The following is a 22,060-nucleotide window of genomic DNA, read 5'->3' as shown; positions in this document are numbered from 1 at the left end:
AATTGGAGCACTAATTTTTGGGTACCACTAAACTACACAATGGAGATTTTTTGGCGCAACGGGCGCAACGGAGATATTTTTTTTAGAAAACCCGGAACAGCGCTTTTTTAGGTCAGTTGGTTATATCTAAGCCTCTAAAATGATTGTTTCATGTATGTATAGACAGACAGATAGAAGAAAGACAGATAGATAGATTTAAAAATTTAATTACTGCCCTGTCACCTGGCACTTCTGTGGAGGAAAGTACACAAAAAAAAACTAGAGAAAATTCAAGAAAGAGCATTAAGATTCATTTATGATGACTATCAATCAGACTATGACTCACTTTTAATAAAATCTAAACAACCAAATTTAAAATTAAGACGAATCAGAACTATAGCCCTCGAAATTCATAAAATTATTCATAAACAAGGACCAACATACTTACATGATCTTGTTAATATAACAACTCATTCTTTTAATTTTAGGTATAAAAATGTAGCCATTATCCCTCAGGTAAGAACCACCAGTTATGGCAGCAACTCTTTTCGTTCCTATGCACCTAAACTATGGAATTCACACTTCCTCAACACCTCAGAATGGCAAGTGAATTATGACCAATTTAAAAGTTTAAATTGGTGCATGGAATGGAGAGAGTTGCTCATGTACTTTCTGTCAATAAACCTGCATTATAGTTTAGCTCCATCTTCAGTTTTGTTTCTTGCCTGCTTTCTTTTGTTTTGCTGATTACTTACATGTATCTGTTTATTTCACATTTGGCTTAAATTTTGTTAATATTCTCAACATAATGTCTATGTACATGTATTATTTTTCCAGTGTGCTTGAATTTTGTTTGCTTATTGTCAGCTTATTCCGAAGTTTGCTTATTGAGGATGCTGCTGATCACTTCTTGCAAATTTTGAATTGGGGATTTTTTATTTATAAAACCTAATTAGTGTAATCCTTTTCATTTTCAATATTTTTTCTCCTTTCTTTTATAACAGTCCAGGCAAGGCCTGGGTCAAGATCAGCAGAATCCACCCACTTTTAATGTAATCTTATTTTATGTATGTTCTAATATGTTCCGCATTTTTATCTAGATATATATTATTTTATTCACTTATGATACAGTAATTAAATGTTATCCTTAGCATATCATTACTATTTATTAATTATTATTATTACTTTAAATTATTACATTTAGTGTCTACATCCCACATTATAGTAATTTAACTTGTCTTTTACCATTTGTCTTTCAAAGTTTATCTTAATGTGCTTCTTTTATGAGTTTTATGTTCATATGCATGTATGTCGGTCAAAAGCTATACATAGCTTATGTTTTGTAAAATGTTATATATGTATACCGACAATAAATGAATTTTGATTTGATTTGATTTGATTTGATTTGATTTGATTTGATTTGATAGATAGATCGTGAGTGACCAACCGCATTTAAAATTTAAAAAAAAACTTCTTTTTATCTGCTTCAGCTGTATACTTTCTTTTCTTAATTAACACTATCAACTTTTTTTCAATTTTCACAAATACATGTACAATATTATTCTTATTCTCCTTTACACTTTTCTTTCATCCACACAGTCAGATTCAGAGCGTACACTGACGTATGAGATAATTGAGAAAGGAAGTATACAAGGACGTTCATTGCTTACCGATTCTCAAGGTTATTGTTACGTCATAAAGGTAAATGACTTCCCCTTATTTTATTATACTTTCATTTTTTGTTTTTTAATTCACGGTAATGAAAAAGCGGTTTTCAAAAACCATGTTATCTATTGATACTTAATTGTTTTGCTTTGTTTTTTTTTTAAATAAATGATAATAAATTATCACTTTTCAATAGCTTCAAAATTCTGCTTTGTAACCATGAATATCTTATTTGTAGGAACGACGACCTAAGTCCACGGTGTGGAGGTGTTCTGTAAGAAGTGCGAAGTTGACTTGTCCAGCACGTGTAACGCAAAAGGGTGAGACCTTCTCGGCGAATAGCAAAGACCACGTGCATGCTCCAGAACCGGAACAAGCCATTCGTGCGAAGGTCACAGCAAAGGTGTGTAATATTCTGAAATAATATCAATAATAATATTTCTAAAAGCAAATTAAAAATTGGTTATGAAAACAATGTACGTTTTTTTTTAAACGTGGTCAGTTTAAGTAAATTTTGGTGTTACCCTATAATAAAAAAGTATGCAATTGAATGCATGAAAATTAAATTTTTTATATAATTTGTGTGATTCTTATAAATGTTTACAAACTTTTTTTACAGGCGAAAGAGGTTGCCACTATCGTTCCTAACGCATCGGATGGTGTTGAAGAACTGGTGAACGTGGGTGAATTGCGAGCAAGGGTCGTCAACCGCTATCGGCAAGAGTTAAGACCAGATGAGCCTGTAGATATGGATTTTGAGGTATGCTGGGTTGTTTATATACTTCCCTATTTTGAACATAAAACATAATTTATATTCAATACTTGTATCATACTAAATAGCAAGAGGACTGTAACCTATACCTGCATCTCGACTCTATACAATTAGGAAATTTATATGACCGTTACAGATTATATAGACCACGTTGTATAAGAAGAACGCTATTTAGAAACAGTTTTTGACTGTATATCCCTATTTTGGTATATTTCTTTTTTCCAGTTAGATGAGAATGCTATCTCCCATGACTTCTATCGTAGAGAGGTTAAGGTTTGAAGACAGACGTCGCACCTTATTTTCGCGACGGACAACCAGCTAGATTTATTATTCTCAGGCCACTTCGCTCAGGCTACATTGACGGTTTACTGGTTTTAAGGCTAATTTTTAAATAATCATTTTAGTCAATTTTATACATTTCTGAAAATGATCATGAATTATACAGATTTACAGTCATTTAACTATAATTTGCAAGTTGAAATCCCTTTACATAAACCATCGTTGGTGCGAGCTCCATTTATTGATGTTTGTGTCAATCGCCGCATTCGTAGACGCGGAGGACTGTTCCAAAACCAAGTGCCGTTGGTTTTTTGTAAAGCCATGTCAGGAAGCAGCAGTCAAGAACTACGGCAGAAAGTGTTTAGAGTAAATAAATTTGATAAAAGCAGATATCATCGTTAAACTTTTGTTGTTGTTTTGTTTTTGTTAATTTTTATCTTTATTGTCTTGACTAAGCTAGTTTACATTTTAAAGCAAAAAATAAATTAATAAAAAAATGGGGGGACACGGGTTGACCAGAATCAACATCGCGTTTTGCGGCGCCGGGGTTGAACCAACTTTGGGGGGCCGGGGCAGCCTGCACTTTGGCGCTGGCGTTGACTTGTACCGTTTTGGGTCTTCGTAACCGCCGCCAACAGCCCAAGTTTATATTTCTATCAATTTTGCCATAGATAGAAAAATTTTAATTTTTTTTTTTTTTTTTTGCTCAATTGCCCATTTTTTTTTTAACTTTGAACTTTTCTATTTTCAAATTCTAAGGCGCCCTCTTTGAGAGGCATACAGAACACAACATATTAAACATGAACAAAAAGACCGTAATACAAAATTTGCAATTATTAACATGAACAAATGACATTGATACAAAATTTGCCTATGGCTAGATAAACAGAAAAATTATCAATCATTCAGACTAAATTTTGAGAAATATCAGACCAAAATTTGAGCCAATATCAGACACTGAGCCATTTCTAACACATAGGAAAATTTAGCCTTATATTAACATGAACAAATGCCTGATACAAATTTGCTATGACTAGATAAACAGCAAAAATTATCATATCAGACTAAATTTGAGCCAAAATCAGACCAAAATGTTGAGCCCAATATCAGAACACTTGAGCCATTTCTAACACATAAGGGTGATAAAAATACATTGTTAGCCCTTAAGAAACATAATATTTATTACTACACAAATACTTATTACTATCAAAAATGTAATACATATATTACACAAACCTCGTTTATATCATTTGAAAACAATGCCATTTACTTTTCCTGCCCCAATAAACAGCAAGCGTTTAAAAAAAAAGTTCGTTTTTTGTCTTACTATTCATTAGGCCAATGAAATTTTTCCCAAAGTTATTAGGATTACTAGTAAAATTTTAACTGAAATAAATTTACGCCCCCTCCTCCCCTTAAAAAAAAGCAACAAAAAAACGGGGAATAAAAATTCATCCCCTAAAGATTTTGTATTAAAATAAATGACATGTTCTTTCATCTCTCGGGATACCAAAAAAAATCCCCCCCTTTTTTATAGGTAATCTAGGGTTCGTCCCATCTAAATTTTTAAAATAGCATTAGAAAAATTTTGGTAACCCCAAAAGTACGGGAATTTTTTTTAAAAAAACAAAGGAATTTTTGTACTTTTCTGAAATTTAAAGGGCCCCTTTTACTGGACTCAGCCACAAAACTATCCCAAATTTTTTGTAAATATTATTTTTAAATTCAAAGTTTTAAAAAAATTTTCTTGAACAATTGCTGTAAAGAAGGGTATATTATACATCCTCCAGTAAATTTGACATACCCAGAGATCTCCAATAAATTGTGTCTACCATAATTTGATCCAAGTTAGTTTTACATTGTTATCATCACTATTACAATTTTTATAAGAAACATTATACAATATTAATGACATTTTTACTCAGGTTTAGCTTTAAAATTCTATTCCCCAGTAACATAAAATATGAAGCCTTAACATGAATAGAACAAAGTAAGCCCCCTAGGTTCACCATTATAGCCATAACAATTTAGGAGTGCCCTTTGTTTTAACCGAAGAATAAGTTTATAGAATTTTTTAACGTTTAAAATTATACGATCAAGTTCTAAAGATTTTCAAATTCCCCACACTTCACTTCCATATAACAAAATTGGGGGGCCTAACCATTTTATCAAACAAAATGTATTTGCATACTAATAGCCGGGGCTTCAGCCTTTCTAAGACTTTACTTTATTACAGAGAACATTGCCTTTTCTAGCTTGTTTCTTAACAATATTCTTTTGTTTTTAGTAAATTTAAACCATTATACGAAAACTTTTACGCCAAGATATGAAAAAGAGTCGACTACTTTCTAACATATTACCTTCAAAAAATGAAATTAGGAGCCATTACGAATACCACTACTTTTTACAAAAATACAACAATTTTTATGTTTTTCGCCAGGATTTTAACTTGGAAACTCACATATTACAGTAACTAACTCATTTGCCCCATCAAGTGCCTTTTGCAAATTCATCTGCCCAGTTTTCAGCAAAAAAATTAACAGTGTCCATCAGCATAAAGTAGTATGTACAATTTAAAAATAAACCCTCAACATCGAAGTTTAACCATGCAGAGTATCATTACTACTGAAGATAATGAAACTAGGACCACTTAAAATGTTGAGACAAAAACTGGCCCTTAAATTCATTCAAAAACAAAGAAAATAGGACAGCGCGCAAAGATTTTCACCTTGCCTAAACACCTGTATGACTTGTTTGAAAAAAAATCTTGGACTATTTTACTAAAGGAGTTCACCTGAACACAAGATTGTAGCTTTTTTAACATATCATATATTATTTTTATAACAATTTACCATCAACATTATTATCTTAACAATTTTTGCCAGAGTGCCAGTTCTATTAATGCTTATCAAAGGCCTTTCCTGTAGTCAATAAATGAACAATACAGTTTTTTTACCTTTAGCGACAAATATCAGCATCAATTAACATTTTTAAGGAAAAGATGTTTTATAGATCTGTTGTACTATAATTCTTTCTTGAATCCAGCTTGCTCTTCACACAATTATATTATTTTATTCTCTAAAAAAAATTTATTGAGTCTAGTATTTAAGAAACATTTCTGTAAAAAGTTTTAACCCAAAAAAGCTCAAAATTGTAATAAACCACGGCAATAATTGGCTGGAATCAAAACATCACCTTTCATTTCTTAAAATATATTGGCAACAATTAAAATTACCCTTACCTCCATACTTCAGAGAAATATTCCCGGAGCTCAAAATGATGGCTTAAACAAATAGCAAAAAATTTCATACCATAAATTATCTGGTGCATATTTCAAATACCGTTTTTAACACACATCAAATGAAAGATTGCAAGCTTTGTTGTTTTTTAAGTAAACCAATGGGTTCTTCTAATTTCCTCACTGTAAAAAGGGTTTGTCTAAATCTAATTTATTCGCCAGATACATTTGAAACATTTGAAATCATTCTGATGGGCGTCATTCGCTATATTTTCATTCAACTTACTAAAATGTTTATGGAACGCCCTTCAGAAAAAAAAAACCTCCCCAAAAAACAAAAAAAAAAAAAAAAAAAAAAAAAAAATAAAAAAACTAAAAAAAACATAAAAAAAAAAAAAAAAAAAAAAATAAAAAAAAAAAAAAAAAAAAAAAAAAAAAAAAAAAAAAAAAAAAAAATAAAAACTCCCCCAAAAAAAATAAAAAAAAAAAAAAAAAAACAAAAAAAAAAAAACCCCAAAATAAAAAAAAAAAACAAAAAAAAAAAACAAAAAAAAAAAAAAAAAATAAAAAAAAAAAAAAAAAAAAAAAAAAAAAAAAAAAAAAAAAAAAACAAAAAAAAACAAACCTGGCCAATATTATATTAAACAAAATTTCTTTTTATTGTTTACTGTATTTTTTTAACATGCTTTCCAATACGCCTTTGCGGTCTTTGTTTTTTCAGCCCTTTAATTTTTGTCAAAACAATTGCCCTCTGAAAAATTTTCCTTTAAACTTTTTAATAAGTTTCTTTCTTATATTTTTCTGCCCTAGTATTAACTAATATTTTCCTACTATTTCTTTTGGAAGGGTTTTTACGAAAAAAATATTTTAATACACTTTTGGGATAATCAGACCCGCAGCATCTTATACACTCACTATCAAACCCAAGTATTTGATGGCCTTCTTAGGTTTACTAATAACATGCCTTTTTACCTTTAAAACAAATTACAATTCTTTAGCAGCATCTGTTAAAATAGATGTTACCTTTCTCATTTAACTGATTAACAGAATCATCTGGCCTAAACGTTGATTTACCCCAAAAACATCCTTAAGTAACATCTAACAAGTTAGAAACAACATCCGGGCTCAAATTTATCTCTATAATCAGTTATTATGCCTTCGGCCGTTATCCATATAGGTTTACAGAAGAACTCATCGCTATTACTGTTAATATCAATACCTGCATCATCAGTAATATCATTATTTGGTTGGATTTACCCAAATTAAGACAAAAACTCTATAGCACAATGTACATCAATAATATTTTGGATCAAATTGTAATATGTCAAACCTAGTGATACAAGAAAACAATTTTCCCCTGACAACAGTAAGTAATCAATTAAACTGCCCCATCGCCTTTAATACAAGTATGTTTACCAATATACGCCCATCAGCTCCACACCTTCCATATAGGCGATAAAAATATTCAACGCCTTACATAGGTGAGTAAGTCTATAACCAAACTTATTGCATTTTCTATCCATGGAAAAACGTTCTATAGGAAAACCTAGATCGCTTAAATTATTTAACACCATTTGTTGCCACAGTAATATCATCAAAAATTATCATCGCGAGATATATTTTATCATAGACAGTGGAATCGGTAAGAACTCCCGATCTCGCATTGAGGTCACCCAACTATACAAAAAACTGACAATTAGCATATTTAACACTTAAATCAAGAATGGTAATTTCTAAACTATCAAACAAGTCAATAGATGATCCATACCTAGATCCTTCAGGTGGTATATAGGTATTGATAAATATTTTTATTAGATACATTGCATTTCAGGAATAAAAAATTTTCTGTGCTACAATCTAACAGAGTAAAATTATTTGCTACATTTTTCTTAATAAAAATTCCAAACACCACCGGACCTATTTCTAACATTTCTCTCTGGCTATTTAGTAGAAAGTCATAATTCCTTGAAAAAACAATTTGATCATATGCATCAAGCTTAGTTTCACTTAAAAAACAATACATCATATCTTGATACAAAAGAAACAAAATCTGGGTTTTTTTCAGCTTTGAGATTAAACCCACAAACATTAAATTAGAGCAAAATTTTAAAACTGTTACTATGATCATTAGTTACAATAAAAAGTGATCATGGTTTATAACATGATTTACATCTGACGATGTTAAAACTATCAACTGAAAAAAACTTTAGAACTGTTAACAAGATTAACATTTAAACTATTATTGTCAATTTCACTTGATGACAGAGTCATTGTTAATGTTCTGTGCCTCTCCCGTGTCCCTATTCAAAGGCCTGCAGACCTAAACTCGCGTAGTCTACCTCCATATCAAGCTTGAATAGATCTTCTGGTGAAGAAATTGTATAGTGATTATTGTTTAAAAGTACAATGGATATTTCCATCCCTAGTATGCACCTTGGAGACCGCTTTGTTCTCTTTGATGTAGTTTAAATTTTAGTAGTTTTATACCTTTTTTTGGGTCGAGTTATTGTGTGAACGAAAAATAATTTTACGACTTTTCCGTAAACCTTCCCGTAAAGGCTCATGGGAGTGTACAAAAATTCAAAATGTCGGGCAGTGAAGACAATTACGAGGTTATTTTTTCTTCTATTTATATGTATAAGTATATTGAAAACAATGTCTTAACCAGCCTGTTAAGTATTGCCTACGTGTTCTGCAGATTTTTAAGATAAAAGGTAGAACATCTCGACTTTCTTAAATATTTGGGTTGATGTTCGGTATTTTCGGTTTTGCCGACTGCCATCAGTAAGGTAAAGGGTCAACTCGGCCCTATACCAAACTCGGCACGCACGGTCAACTCGGCACAGGTCAACTCGTTCCTCTATTAAAAAAATAAATTAGGATATAGATTGTTTAGTTCATAAGAAATTTAAGGAGCAAAGTACTATAAAACACAGGTGCTCGTCCAGTCTTGGTGCCCATATAAAAAAATTGAAGTTGAAAAAAAAAATTTGAAAAGAAAAAAAAATAATATAACTATTTTGGGTTTGAGTGTAAGAAAAAAAAATTAAATTTTTTTTTTTCCTATATACCATTACTACGAAAAGGTCACCTAGTCGCCGTAACGCTATGGAGCTTTTAATACTAGGACACGCTGTGGAACGGGTCCTACTAAACACTGCTAAGGACTGCTAAGGACCGCTAAGGACTGCTAAGGAGCCACAAAGGACTACTAAAGAGGCACAAAGGACCTTAAAATACCTCCTAGGCCATTCTTATATTACATTGTATTATTTTTAGTGAAAAAAAAATTATAATTTTAAGAAAAAAATATGATTTTGGTGAAAATTTTATGAGTTGTCGAACCGCTAAGGACCTGCTCAGATACACAAAAGACTGCTAGGGAGGCACAAAGGACCTTAAAAATACCTCCTAGGGCATTCTTATAATACAAGGTAGTATGTTAAGTGACAAAAAATGTATTATTTTAAGAAAAAATATCATTTTAGTGATAAAATTTATGTTTTTGAAGAGTTGTCGGACCGCTAAGGACTGCTCAGGTGCACTAACAACTGCTAGGGAGGCACAAAGGACCTTCAAATCCCTCCTAGAGCATTCTTATAATATATGGTAGTAAGTTAATAGACAAAAATGTATTATTGTAAGAAAAAAATATAATTTTGGTGATAGAATTTATTTGCTTTCGATGAGTTGTAGGACCGCTAAGGACTGCTCAGGTGCGAAAAAGGACTGCTAGGCAGGCACAAAGACCTATAAATATTTCCTAAGGAGGCACAAAGGACCTTAAAATAACTGTTGGGGCATTCTTATAATTCATGGTTAGTATGTTTAGTGACAAAAAAATGTATAATTTTAAGAAAAAAAAAATATCATTTTAGTGATAAAATTCATGTTTTTTGAAGAGTTGTCGGACCGCTAAGGACTGCTCAGGTGCACTAACAACTGCTAGGGAGGCACAAAGGACCTTCAAATCCCTCCTAGAGCATTCTTATAATATATGGTAGTAAGTTAATATACAAAAATGTATTATTGTAAGAAAAAAAATAATTTTGGTGATAGAATTTATGCTTTTCGATGAGTTGTCGGACCGCTAAGGACTGCTCAGGTGCACTAACAACTGCTCGGGAGGCACAAAGGACCTTTCAAAATCCCTCCTAGAACATTCTTATAATATATGGTAGTAAGTTAATAGACAAAAATGTATTATTGTAAGAAAAAAATACAATTTTGGTGATAGAATTTATGCTTTCGATGAGTTGCCGGACCGCTAAGGACTGCTCAGGTGCGAAAAGGACTGCTAGGGACCTTAAAATATTTATTACCTAGGGAGGCACAAAGGACCTTAAAAATACCTGTTAGGGTATTCTTATAATACATGGAAGTATGTTTAGTGATAAAAAATATATATTTTTAAAGGAAAAATATCATTATAGTGATAATTCATGTTTTTGAAGAGTTGTCGGACCGCTAAGGACTGCTCAGGTGCACTAACAACTGCTAGGGAGGCACAATTTTCAAAATCCCTCCTAGAACATTCTTTTTAATATATGGTAGTAAGTTAAATAGACAAAAATGTATTATTGTAAGAAAAAAAAATTTGACAAACACTTGTATGTATAATTACAATGTATCATATAAATCTATATTTATAAGTGAGTTACTTGTTTGTGAATGTTTATGTTGTTCTTGCCGAAACAAAACACAAGAAAAACAAAATCATTTGTCAGTAATTGTATGCAATTATAAGTTGTTTGATTTAAAGAAGTCGCAAAATGTTTAAGCGGCACGCCACGCCTCCAGATTCATGCTTATTTTCATGAATATTTTGAAAATGTTTTTAAAAGTAAAATATTATGAAGTGAACAAAGAAAGTAATTGACACATTGCAATTGGCTCTTACAATCTGTGTAAATTACCCCAAAATGAAGTAACAATATGCAGTTTAACGCAGTACTTAAGATATATAGTATGACGAAAATAGCCTGATACCTATATTAATTAACAGAGTCATTTCCCTTTGTTTTACAAACCCCTTTTTTTTTTTTTTTAAAACAAACAATCATATAAGGCTTATAAGCCCATGATGACATTATAATAGCATAATACAAGACAAAGAAATAGTAAATACTGTTATGAAATTTTGAAACTAGTCTTTTTACTGGAAGAGTATTCTTTTAGGATGGTATATGTGGACAACATTTTCTAAGCTGGTTAAAATGTTTTATGTTAACTTTTACTCATTTTTGTTGTTAAAACAAATTGAGTCATTAACAGTCCAGGACATTGGCACAGCTCAGTTATTTTTAGATTATGAGCATTACCTCATTCCAAATTGGAAAGGTCGCGCGACACTTAAGGTCGCGCAATAGGAAAGGTCGCGCAGAATCAGCTTTCCCAGGCATGCTAGTTCCAAATATGGAGAGGTCGCGCAATAAGAGGTCGCGCAGACTAAAAAGTAAAAGGTTTTAAGTTATTTTTAGCCCTTCAGCATCTCAATTGTTGTTAACAAAGCATAATTTGGTCATATCAGATTTTATGAATGGGATTCCTTCCTGCTTTATCTATGTACAGGTTACTTGGTTCAAATGTTGAGCTGTATGTTTTAAAGCTGGAGAGATTATATTTCTGTTGTTTAACGAATTATCAGTCAGTATAATAAGTTTATAGAATTGTCAATCAGTAGTAAGTGTATTGGTTTTATAAGCCATATATAGTACAGTCTTCGAAATTAACGCCAGTCCGAGGCCCGAGGCCACTAAATTTAGCATCGGTCCGGTGATTATTGCAAGGTTGGTGGTCCGACGGACCAGTAGATTTTTTGTCATGAAAAAATATTATAAGAAAAATTCATCAAAATAATGAAGCAGGATTATCTAAAATGTTGATTTTTTTGCCTTTTTTGCAAATGAAACCCATCAATTATGTCCTAAATGTTCAAAATACAGCAAGAGATGTCTAAATTGTATTGAGTAATGGAGGCCGCCATTTTTTTTCTTGGTTATTTTCCGTACCGCGCCGTACAGTTTACGGAAATTAACCATTGTTTTTTATGGTCATTATTTAGCTATGATTTTTGTGATTATTGAGTTAAGTAAATATTTTTGTGTGAAAGTGATTTGTTTGAAGCAAATTGCGTTGTTCATGTTCAATTCTAGTCAATTTTGCCTATAGTAAACAGTTGGTCCTTAAAGATTTTTCAAAGCTGTCAACATATGGCCCAGAATACAAGACGTATTATGCTTCTTTCAACATTATCAAGGGAAGCATGATAAAGTGTTTCCTGTGCCCGTCAATTTATTACCTATCTATGTATTTGGTCCGGCTAAAAATCACCAGGTCCAGTAAGATTTGATATTTTACTGGCCCGAATGTCCTGTGCTTTTTAAAGTTTTTCGTGAAGACTGATAGTACATATATCTTTATTAATACAAGTATATTTTGCACTATTAAGTTGCATTATTGGACAGATAATAATTATGCTATTGAGTGTTAACATGTAAATTTATATAACTATTATGTATTTTTGTACTTATGTTTGTATTGTACAACAGTCTGTATACCTGAACCAGTTGCAGGCCATTTTGAACATTGTTAAGGCATTGTCAGCACTTTTAATAGGTCGCGCAACATTCAGGTCGCGCAATGAGTTATGTGCCAAACTGGTTAGCGCAAGCGGGTCGCGCGACAATCTACTTTTGCACACCACCCTAGCTGCGCAAACAGAAGGGTATATAAGCTGGGAACTTTTCTAGCTGGGTGGGTTTTTTGAGGAGTTTTGGAGTGAGTTGGGGTTTGAGTTGGAGTTGGTTGAGTTGAGTTAGTTAGTCATTGAAGAAATGTATTTGTTGAAGTTGTTAAGAATTTTACTTTGGTTTTGACTGTTGATAGAAAATAAAATGATGCATTATTTTGATTTACTGCAATAAATATAATCCTGCTTTCACTTGGACTTGACTTGTTCATTATACCAGCATAGAGAAATGGTTTACTTTTAGGGCGAAAAAAGTGAATAAACAAAACTTTTCACAAATGAGAAGTTTTTCGTAACAATACCAACAAATAAAAATTTTCATTAAAAAAATTTACAGATCTGCTTTTAAATTGTTGTAATTTATTACTACCAATTGATGAAATTTTATTTTTATTTATGTGAAATGTCAGTAACATTATTATATGAAGATGTTATTATGATTCAGTGTTATAAGTTCATTATTTCCCAGTATTGATAGTTCTCTATGTTAATGTTTCAGTATAAATGGACAGCTGATCATTCATTAAAATTTATAGTCAAAATATTTGTTTAGGACTTTGTTTACAAACAAATTTTAATTATTATCACTTTTTAGCTCGACTTTTCTATGAAAAGGGGAGCTATCCTACTCGCCCCGGCGTCGGCGTTAGCGTTGGCGTCACACCTTGGTTAAGTTTTTCGTACCACCCCACTTTATTTCAGAAGTATTACAAGTATGGCTTTGAAACTTACCATACTTGTTCACCATCATAACCTCCATCTACAGACAAGAGTACATAACTCTGTCAAGGTTTTTGACAGAATTATGGCCCTTTTTTGACTTAGAAAGTGTATTGAGCTTGGTTAAGTTTTTTGTACCACCTCACTTTATTTCAAAACCATTGGAGGTATTGCTTTGAAACTGACCATACTTGTTTACCATCACGACCTTCATCAACAGACAAGAGGACATAACTCTGTCAAGGTTTTTGACAGAATTATGCCCCTTTTTGACTTAGAAAATACATTGAATATGGGTAAAATCCACTTATTGCCTTAACCCTTTGAGATATTGCTTTGAAACTTTTAATGCTATTTCACATCATTACCCCCATCTGTACGCAAGAGAAGGTAACTCTGTCAAGGATTTGTTTTAAAAATTAAGGCCTTTTATCGACTTAGAATCTTGGTTAAGTTTTTAGTACCAGTCCACTTTTTGACTGAACTGTTTGAGATATTAATTTGAAAGTTGGAATACTTGTTTACCATCATGGTCCCAAAACATGGGCAGGAGAAGGTAATTCTGTTAAGGATTTTATTTGAATTATGGCCCTTTTTGACTTAGAAACTCAGTTAAGATTTTCATTCTTGTCCACTTGTTGACTTAACCATTTGAGATATTACTTTGGAAGTTGGAGTTCTTATGTGCCATCATGAGACCTATCTGTAAGCAAGAGAAGATAACTCTGTGAAAATGTTTCTTGATTTGTACTTAGAAATTCCTAGTTAAAGTCTTGTGTGCCCTTAACTGTCAAAGTTTTGTTTTATAGGCAAGCACTAAAAAAGTCGAGCGCGCTGTCCTTCTGACAGCTCTTGTTCATTACTGGGGTCATAACCATATATTACAATCCTTTTTAGCTCGACTTTTCTATGAAAAGGGGAGCTATCCTACTCGCCCCGGCGTCGGCGTTAGCGTTGGCGTCACACCTTGGTTAAGTTTTTCGTACCACCCCACTTTATTTCAGAAGTATTACAAGTATGGCTTTGAAACTTACCATACTTGTTCACCATCATAACCTCCATCTACAGACAAGAGTACATAACTCTGTCAAGGTTTTTGACAGAATTATGGCCCTTTTTTGACTTAGAAAGTGTATTGAGCTTGGTTAAGTTTTTTGTACCACCTCACTTTATTTCAAAACCATTGGAGGTATTGCTTTGAAACTGACCATACTTGTTTACCATCACGACCTTCATCAACAGACAAGAGGACATAACTCTGTCAAGGTTTTTGACAGAATTATGCCCCTTTTTGACTTAGAAAATACATTGAATATGGGTAAAATCCACTTATTGCCTTAACCCTTTGAGATATTGCTTTGAAACTTTTAATGCTATTTCACATCATTACCCCCATCTGTACGCAAGAGAAGGTAACTCTGTCAAGGATTTGTTTTAAAAATTAAGGCCTTTTATCGACTTAGAATCTTGGTTAAGTTTTTAGTACCAGTCCACTTTTTGACTGAACTGTTTGAGATATTAATTTGAAAGTTGGAATACTTGTTTACCATCATGGTCCCAAAACATGGGCAGGAGAAGGTAATTCTGTTAAGGATTTTATTTGAATTATGGCCCTTTTTGACTTAGAAACTCAGTTAAGATTTTCATTCTTGTCCACTTGTTGACTTAACCATTTGAGATATTACTTTGGAAGTTGGAGTTCTTATGTGCCATCATGAGACCTATCTGTAAGCAAGAGAAGATAACTCTGTGAAAATGTTTCTTGATTTGTACTTAGAAATTCCTAGTTAAAGTCTTGTGTGCCCTTAACTGTCAAAGTTTTGTTTTATAGGCAAGCACTAAAAAAGTCGAGCGCGCTGTCCTTCTGACAGCTCTTGTTATTATGATCTTCTTCCATTTCTTATAATAATTAAATTGGTCAAGTGATATGACAATGTGCTGGAATATGGAGACAAATACTTTATTCAGGGTGGTGAAATATATTTGTTTTCTGGGTTTTTTTTTTTCATTGACTATATATTTGGCCAATAAAAAAATGCTGTTCAATAGATCCTTAGACTTAATTGATCTATAGCCTACTTAATAGGCATTCTCTAACAGAAAGTCCCTCCCACTGTTTTGAAGTATATCACCCTATATTGGCACCCCCACTGGTTTGTAATATATCACACATCCCAATATACAATACACAGCTCCCAATATACAGCTTGTTAACTTCCAATAATGTGCCAGCCCCATCTGTATGAATATAGTTAGGATCCTTATCCCACTGTTTTATGAGGGGCTGGGATAGATGATTTGTTTTCTATTGAAGTAAAAAGAATGATCTTAAAGAATCTATGTTTTAACCATTGATTAGTTTTAACCACAATGTCACTTCAACATTCTATATATCCTACTTTAATAGTTTTCTGTGAATATATAGCCTGATAAGATTATTCTGTTATGATTATTCTATTTAATTTTAGTGTGAAATATTTCTATGTACATTTGCAAAGCTAACTACTTCCATATCATACAACATAAGAACAAGATTAGTTTAGTGTTATTGTAAAAAAGAATCATTTGCTCATTTCTGTTACATCTGTCCACTTCAGTTCCTTAAAAAAAATATTTATATATGTATAGAGGATATTGAATGAGTGTAGGTTTAATACTAAAATTATTGAACGAGTTGAATAAAATCATATTATGCGAGCCTCTGGCGAGCATAATATTGTTTTATTCAACGAGTTCAATAAATTTAGTATTGAATCTACACGAATATAATGTTCTATTTATCACATATATAAAATAAGAATGGTAAACTGTTAACAAGAGTCATTTTTTGTGTCGCCTCTACGGAGTAGTGGCGACATATAGGGATCACTTCTCCGTCGTCTGTCTGTCCGTCTGTCTGTCCGTCCGTCCGTCACAAAACTTGTCCGGACTACTCCTCATAAACTACTGGTGCAATTTCATCCAAACTTTACAGGAATGATCAGTACCAAGTCTAGTTGTGCATATTATCAGCATTTTCCGGTTCAATGATTTTTGTCAGAGTTATGGCCCTTTAATAATTTTTATTTTTAAAGTTTGTCCGGACTACTTCTCTTATACCACTCATGCAATTTCAATGAAACTTTACAGGATTGATCTGTAGCTCAAGTCCTTGCGCATATTGCACGGGTTTTCCGGTTGAATGATTTTTGGCCGAGTTATGGCCCTTTGATAAAAAGGTGTTTTTTTTCTGTGTGTTGCCAGATACGCAAAAGCTTGTCCGGACTATTCCTCATAAACTACTGGTGCAATTTTTTTCCAAACTTTACAGAAATGATCAGTACCAAGTCTAGTTGTGCACTGTCCGTCTGTCTCTCCGTCTGTCACAAAATTTGTCCCAACATGAAATTGGCCATCATGAGGCGACACATGTGATTACTGATCGCTCTTGTTTTGATAGTGTAACGCTAACATTAGCTCGCTTTAACGCTATGTTTATAGCGCAAATTACGGGACGTCAAAGTGTTATAAATATTACACTAGTGTAATATTGACTAGTGTAATATCGTTTTTATTAAATGGCTTTATTACATTCCTGCGCCGCGGTTTATGTGATAGATATTTTTATCACATAAACCCCGGCGCGGGAGTGTTATAAAGCCATTTAATAAAAACGATATTACACTAGTGTAATAACACTCTGACATGACGTCATTTGCGCTATATATAAACATAGCGTTACACTATGGGCGCGTCATTGTTGAATTACTCATTTTAACAGTTCACTGTTCTTATTTTGTATATGTGATAAATAGAATATTATATTTGTGTAGATTCAATTCTAAATTTATTGAACTCGTTGAATAAAACAGTATTATGCGAGCCAGAGGCTTGCATAATATGATTTTATTCAACTCTTTCAATAAATCTATCACCAAAATTATATATTTTTTTTAAATTATACATTTTTTCTCACTAAACATACTACCATATATTATAAGGATGCCCTAGGAAGTAATTTAAGGTACTTTGTGCCTCCCTAGCAGTTCTTTGCGCACCTGAGCTCTCCTTAGCGGTCCAGCAACTCATCGAAAACATAAATTCTATCACCACAATTATATTTTTTCTTAAACTTATACATTTTTTCTCACTAAACATACTACCATATATTATAAGAATGCCCTTGGAAGTAATTTAAGGTCCTTTGTGCCTCCCTTGCAGTTCTTTGCGCACCTGAGCAGTCCTAAACGGTCCAGCAACTCATCGAAAACATAAATTCTATCACCACAATTATATTTTTTCTTAACATTATACATTTTTTCTCACTAAACATACTACCATATATTATAAGAATGCCCTAGGAGATATTTAAATGTCCTTTGTGTCTCCCTAGCAGTCCTTTGTGCCCCTAGGAGGTATTTTAAGATTCTTTGTACCTCCCTAGCAGTCCTTAGCGGTCCTGCAATTCATCGAAAACATAAATTCTATCACCAAAATTATATTTTTCCTTAAAATAATACATTTTTTATCTATTAACTTACTACAATATAATATAAAAATGCCCTAGGAAGTAATTTAAGGTCCTTTGTGCCTCCCTAGCAGTCCTTTCCGCACCTGAGCTCTCCTTAGCAGTCCAGCAACTCATCGAAAACATAAAATCTATCACCAAAATTATATTTTTTCTTAAAATAATACATTTTTTGTCACTAAGCATACTATTATATATTATAAGAATGTTCTAGGAGTGATTTTAAGGTCCTTTGGGCCTCGCTTATAGTCTTTTATGTACTTGTGCATTCCTTAGCGGTCTGGTAACTCATCGAAAACATAAATTCTATCACCAAAATTATATTTTTTCTTAAAATTATACATTTTTTCTCACTAAACATACTACCATATATTATAAGAATGCCCCAGGAGATATTTAAATGTCATTTGTGCCTCCCTAGCAGTCCTTCAATGTGCCCCTAGGAGGTATTTTAAGATTGTTTGTACCTCCCTAGCAGTCCTTAGCGGTCCTCCAATTCATGGAAAACATAAATTCTATCACCAAAATTATATTTTTTCTTAAAATAATACATTTTTTATCTATAAACTTACTACAATATAATATAAAAATGCCCTAGGAAGTAATTTAAGGTCCTTTGTGCCTCCCTAGCAGTTGTTAGTGCACCTGAGCAGTCCTTAGCGGTCCGGCAACTCATTGAGAGCATAAATTCTATCACCAAAATTATATTTTTTTTTAAATTATACATTTTTTCTCACTAAACATGCTACCATATATTATAAGAATGCCCTAGGAGGTATTTAAATGTCTTTTGTGCCTCCCTAGCAGTCCTTTGTGCCCCTAGGAGGTATTTTAAGATTCTTTGTACTTCCCTAGCAGTCCTAAGCAGTCCTGCAACTCATCAAAAACATAAATTCTACCACCAAAATTATATTTTTCTTACGATAATACATTTTTGTCTATTAACTTACTACCATATATTATAAGAATGTTCTAGGAGGGATTTGAAGGTCCTTTGTGCCTCCCTAGCAGTTGTTAGTGCACCTGAGCAGTCCTTAGCGGTCCGACAACTCTTCAAAAACATGAATTTTATCACTATAATGATATTTTTCATGAAAATTATACATTTTTTATCACTAAACATACTACCATGTATTATAAGAATGCCCTTACAGGTATTTTAAGGTCCTTTGTGCCTCCTTAGGAAATATTTTAAGGTCCCTAGCAGTCCTTTTCGCACCTGAGCAGTCCTTAGCGGTCCGGCAACTCATCGAAAGCATAAATTCTATCACCAAAATTATATTTTTTTCTTACAATAATACATTTTTGTCTATTAACTTACTACTATATATTATAAGAATGTTCTAGGAGGGATTTGAAGGTCCTTTGTGCCTCCCTAGCAGTTGTTAGTGCACCTGAGCAGTTCTTAGCGGTCCGACAATTCTTCAAAAACATGAATTTTATCACTAAAATGATATTTTTTCTTAAAATAATACATTTTTTGTCACTAAACATACTACCTTGTATTATAAGAATGCCCTAGGAGGTATTTTAAGGTCCTTTGTGTCTCCCTAGCAGTCTTTTGTGTATCTGAGCAGTCCTTAGCGGTCCGAGAACTCATAAAATTTTCACCAAAATCATATTTTTTCTTAAAATCATAATTTTTTTTCACTAGAAATAATACCATGTAACATAAGAATGGCCTAGGAGGTATTTTAAGGTCCTTTGTGCCTCTTTAGTAGTCCTTTGTGGCTCCTTAGCAGTCCTTAGCAGTCCTTAGCGGTCCTTAGCAGTCCTTAGCAGTGTTTAGTAGGACCGCTGTGACAGGAACAACCACAATGTCGAGTTCTGTAACAATACAAGCTATTTTGCTACTCTTTACACATCATGCATTTAGAAAATTGTTAACATTCTTCATCTACCTTACATACAATCTTAAATAACTTACATTTTAACTCGGACACTCCAATTTGTTAAAATCTTGCAAATGTCCGTTGATGGTCGGCCATTTTGTCAAAAACGAAAGTACAAAACATACATCATACTGTTCTCCTGGTTTCCTACGACTATGTGCGAGGAACAGTAGACAACGGTAACCATCAATTTATTTGTTACTGTTGTCTATTGTTCAGCGAACATAGTCGTAGGGGACCAGAACAGCGAAACAGTACGGTGTATGTTTTGTACTTTCGTTTTCGACAAAATGGCCGACAATCACTGTTGTTTTGCAAAATTTTTACAAATTGGAGTGTCCGAGATTAAATGTAAGTTATTTAAAATTGTATGTAAGGTAGATGAAGAATGTTAACAATTTTCTAAATGCATGATGTGTAAAGAGTAGCAAAATAGCTTTTATTGTTACAGAACTCGACATTGTGGTTGTTCCACAGCGTGTCCTAGTAAAACTCTGTAGCGTTACGGCGACTAGGTGACCTTTTCTGAGTAATGGTATATAGGAAAAAAAAAAAATTCAAATTTTTTTTTTCTTACACTCAACCCAAAATAGTTATTTTGATGGGGTTTTTTTTTCAAATTTTTTTTTCAATTTTTTTTTTTTCAATTAGTTTTTTTAACTTCATTTTTTTTTATATGGGCACCAAGACTGGACGAGCACCTGTGCTATAAAAGTATTCGGAAGTACGATCACTTACAAAAAAAAATTTGAAAAGATTGACGGTGTACATGTACGTATTGTTTGAAATTATCTTTTGTAAATATTGATCCATAAATCAAGTTTTTGGATTGAATTTTTATGACAATAAATGTTATTGTAATTAATACTATTTGTTGTTTAAGTTTATATGACCAATGCTGTTTTAACTATATTTTTTACTAAAAACCATAGGTGTGGTAATATCAGGTTCCATTTTGTCAATACACCGATAAACACTTTCAGAACTAGCAGACGACGGGCTTTTCTTATCAGTAGTATTTCGAGTAAAGATAATGGGTTGCAAATCTCACTGTATAAATCATATGTAAAATGGTCTGACATGTGGTAGATTTAACAGTTAATTTAAATACTTTGGAATCAAAAGATGTGTTGAAGTTTATACTGTGATGAAGCTAGGATTCAAAGCTTTCTACTGGTGTAATACATTTTAAAATCGGACATTTGATCACAACAAACTAAAAACGGCTTATTTTGTATTGTTTTAGCATAAGCGGTATCGATTTTACTCGAAGATAAGGGAAGCAATTCGTGTTTTTCACTCGATATACCTCGGTTATTTACGTAGATCATATTGAAAGTGTTTATGCGTGTATTCCAGGTTGATGAAATTCTTAGAGAAAGAAAGTCTAGAAAAGGGTTGGAGTATTTAGTGAGATGGAAAAATTTTGGCTCATCAGAGGATTCCTGGGAACCAGTGAAAAATCTTTCTGGTGCCAATCAGGCTATTGCAAATTTCTATGCCAAAATAACAGTGAGTCATAATAATTAATGTTGTTATTTACTTCTTTTTTTGTAACGTAAAATATTATGCTAGTGGCATTGGTTCCCTTTAATTTATCTTATATTTTCTTTTCTGAGTTGGACACTGAGCAATATATTAAATCTAAACCTTATCTCAGATCCTGATATTTTATATGCTACAAATGATGTGACTGATATATTTGACATAATTTGGTATAATTGCAGAAGCCAAAGTTGCAAATTGACTTTAAATACACATCGTGATCATAATGGTCTGGTTGAGTAATGTTTTAAAGAGATTATTTAACCCGGATTACAGGGAATTTTCACACTATGATCAGGGGCCAAAATAAGTGAAACTTCAAAAGTAACCAGAATATTATATACGAGTAGGGTCATTCTATTCTAAGTGGCTTGTGCTGCTATGCAATTTCATAATTTTATATCACTGTCTAAAGAAGCCTGCAATAAATTCTGGAGAAGAATAAATGGAGAACACTATAGTTGTTATAATTATTTTAATATGATATATTGCATTCAATTCAGTCACAGAAAAAGACTCCAAAAAAGAAGAGCCGATCCAGATCAAGGTCTAGAAGCAGTTCAAGAAGCAGGACTCGTAAATCTGGCAGCCGTTCTCCTGCTCGTAAATCAGCGACGAAAACTAAAACTACCAGAAAGTCCTCTCCAACCAAGGAGGAGACTAAACAGAGACGATCACCACATCGCCAGGCAGGTTTCAGAAGACAGAAACA

At 32.7% G+C, this 22,060-nt stretch overlaps 2 protein-coding genes across 2 annotated transcripts; both read left to right on the top strand.

The window, feature by feature from the left end:
- Positions 1-1,567: 1,567 nt before the first annotated feature.
- LOC132714028 (uncharacterized) lies at positions 1,568-2,068 on the top strand (the record flags this gene model as incomplete). Its single annotated transcript, XM_060696760.1, is given in 2 exon segments — positions 1,568-1,680; positions 1,883-2,068. Coding segments are annotated over 2 exon segments (299 nt in total), but the record flags the coding sequence as incomplete, so codon positions are not given.
- A 50-nt stretch (positions 2,069-2,118) lies between these two features.
- LOC132714027 (uncharacterized) lies at positions 2,119-22,041 on the top strand (the record flags this gene model as incomplete). The annotated part of the gene is made up of 5 exons (XM_060696759.1): positions 2,119-2,124; positions 2,264-2,404; positions 2,642-2,689; positions 21,163-21,315; positions 21,852-22,041. Coding segments are annotated over exons 1-5 (538 nt in total), but the record flags the coding sequence as incomplete, so codon positions are not given.
- Between the last annotated feature and the right edge of the window lie 19 nt (positions 22,042-22,060).

This window comes from Ruditapes philippinarum, unplaced genomic scaffold (assembly GCF_026571515.1).
Source record: "Ruditapes philippinarum isolate M1 unplaced genomic scaffold, ASM2657151v2 ctg14353_1_1_1_1, whole genome shotgun sequence".
Taxonomy (NCBI): Eukaryota; Metazoa; Mollusca; class Bivalvia; order Venerida; family Veneridae; genus Ruditapes; species Ruditapes philippinarum.
The sequence above is the reverse complement of the archived record's forward strand: the minus strand, read 5'-3'. Positions and strand labels throughout refer to the sequence as shown.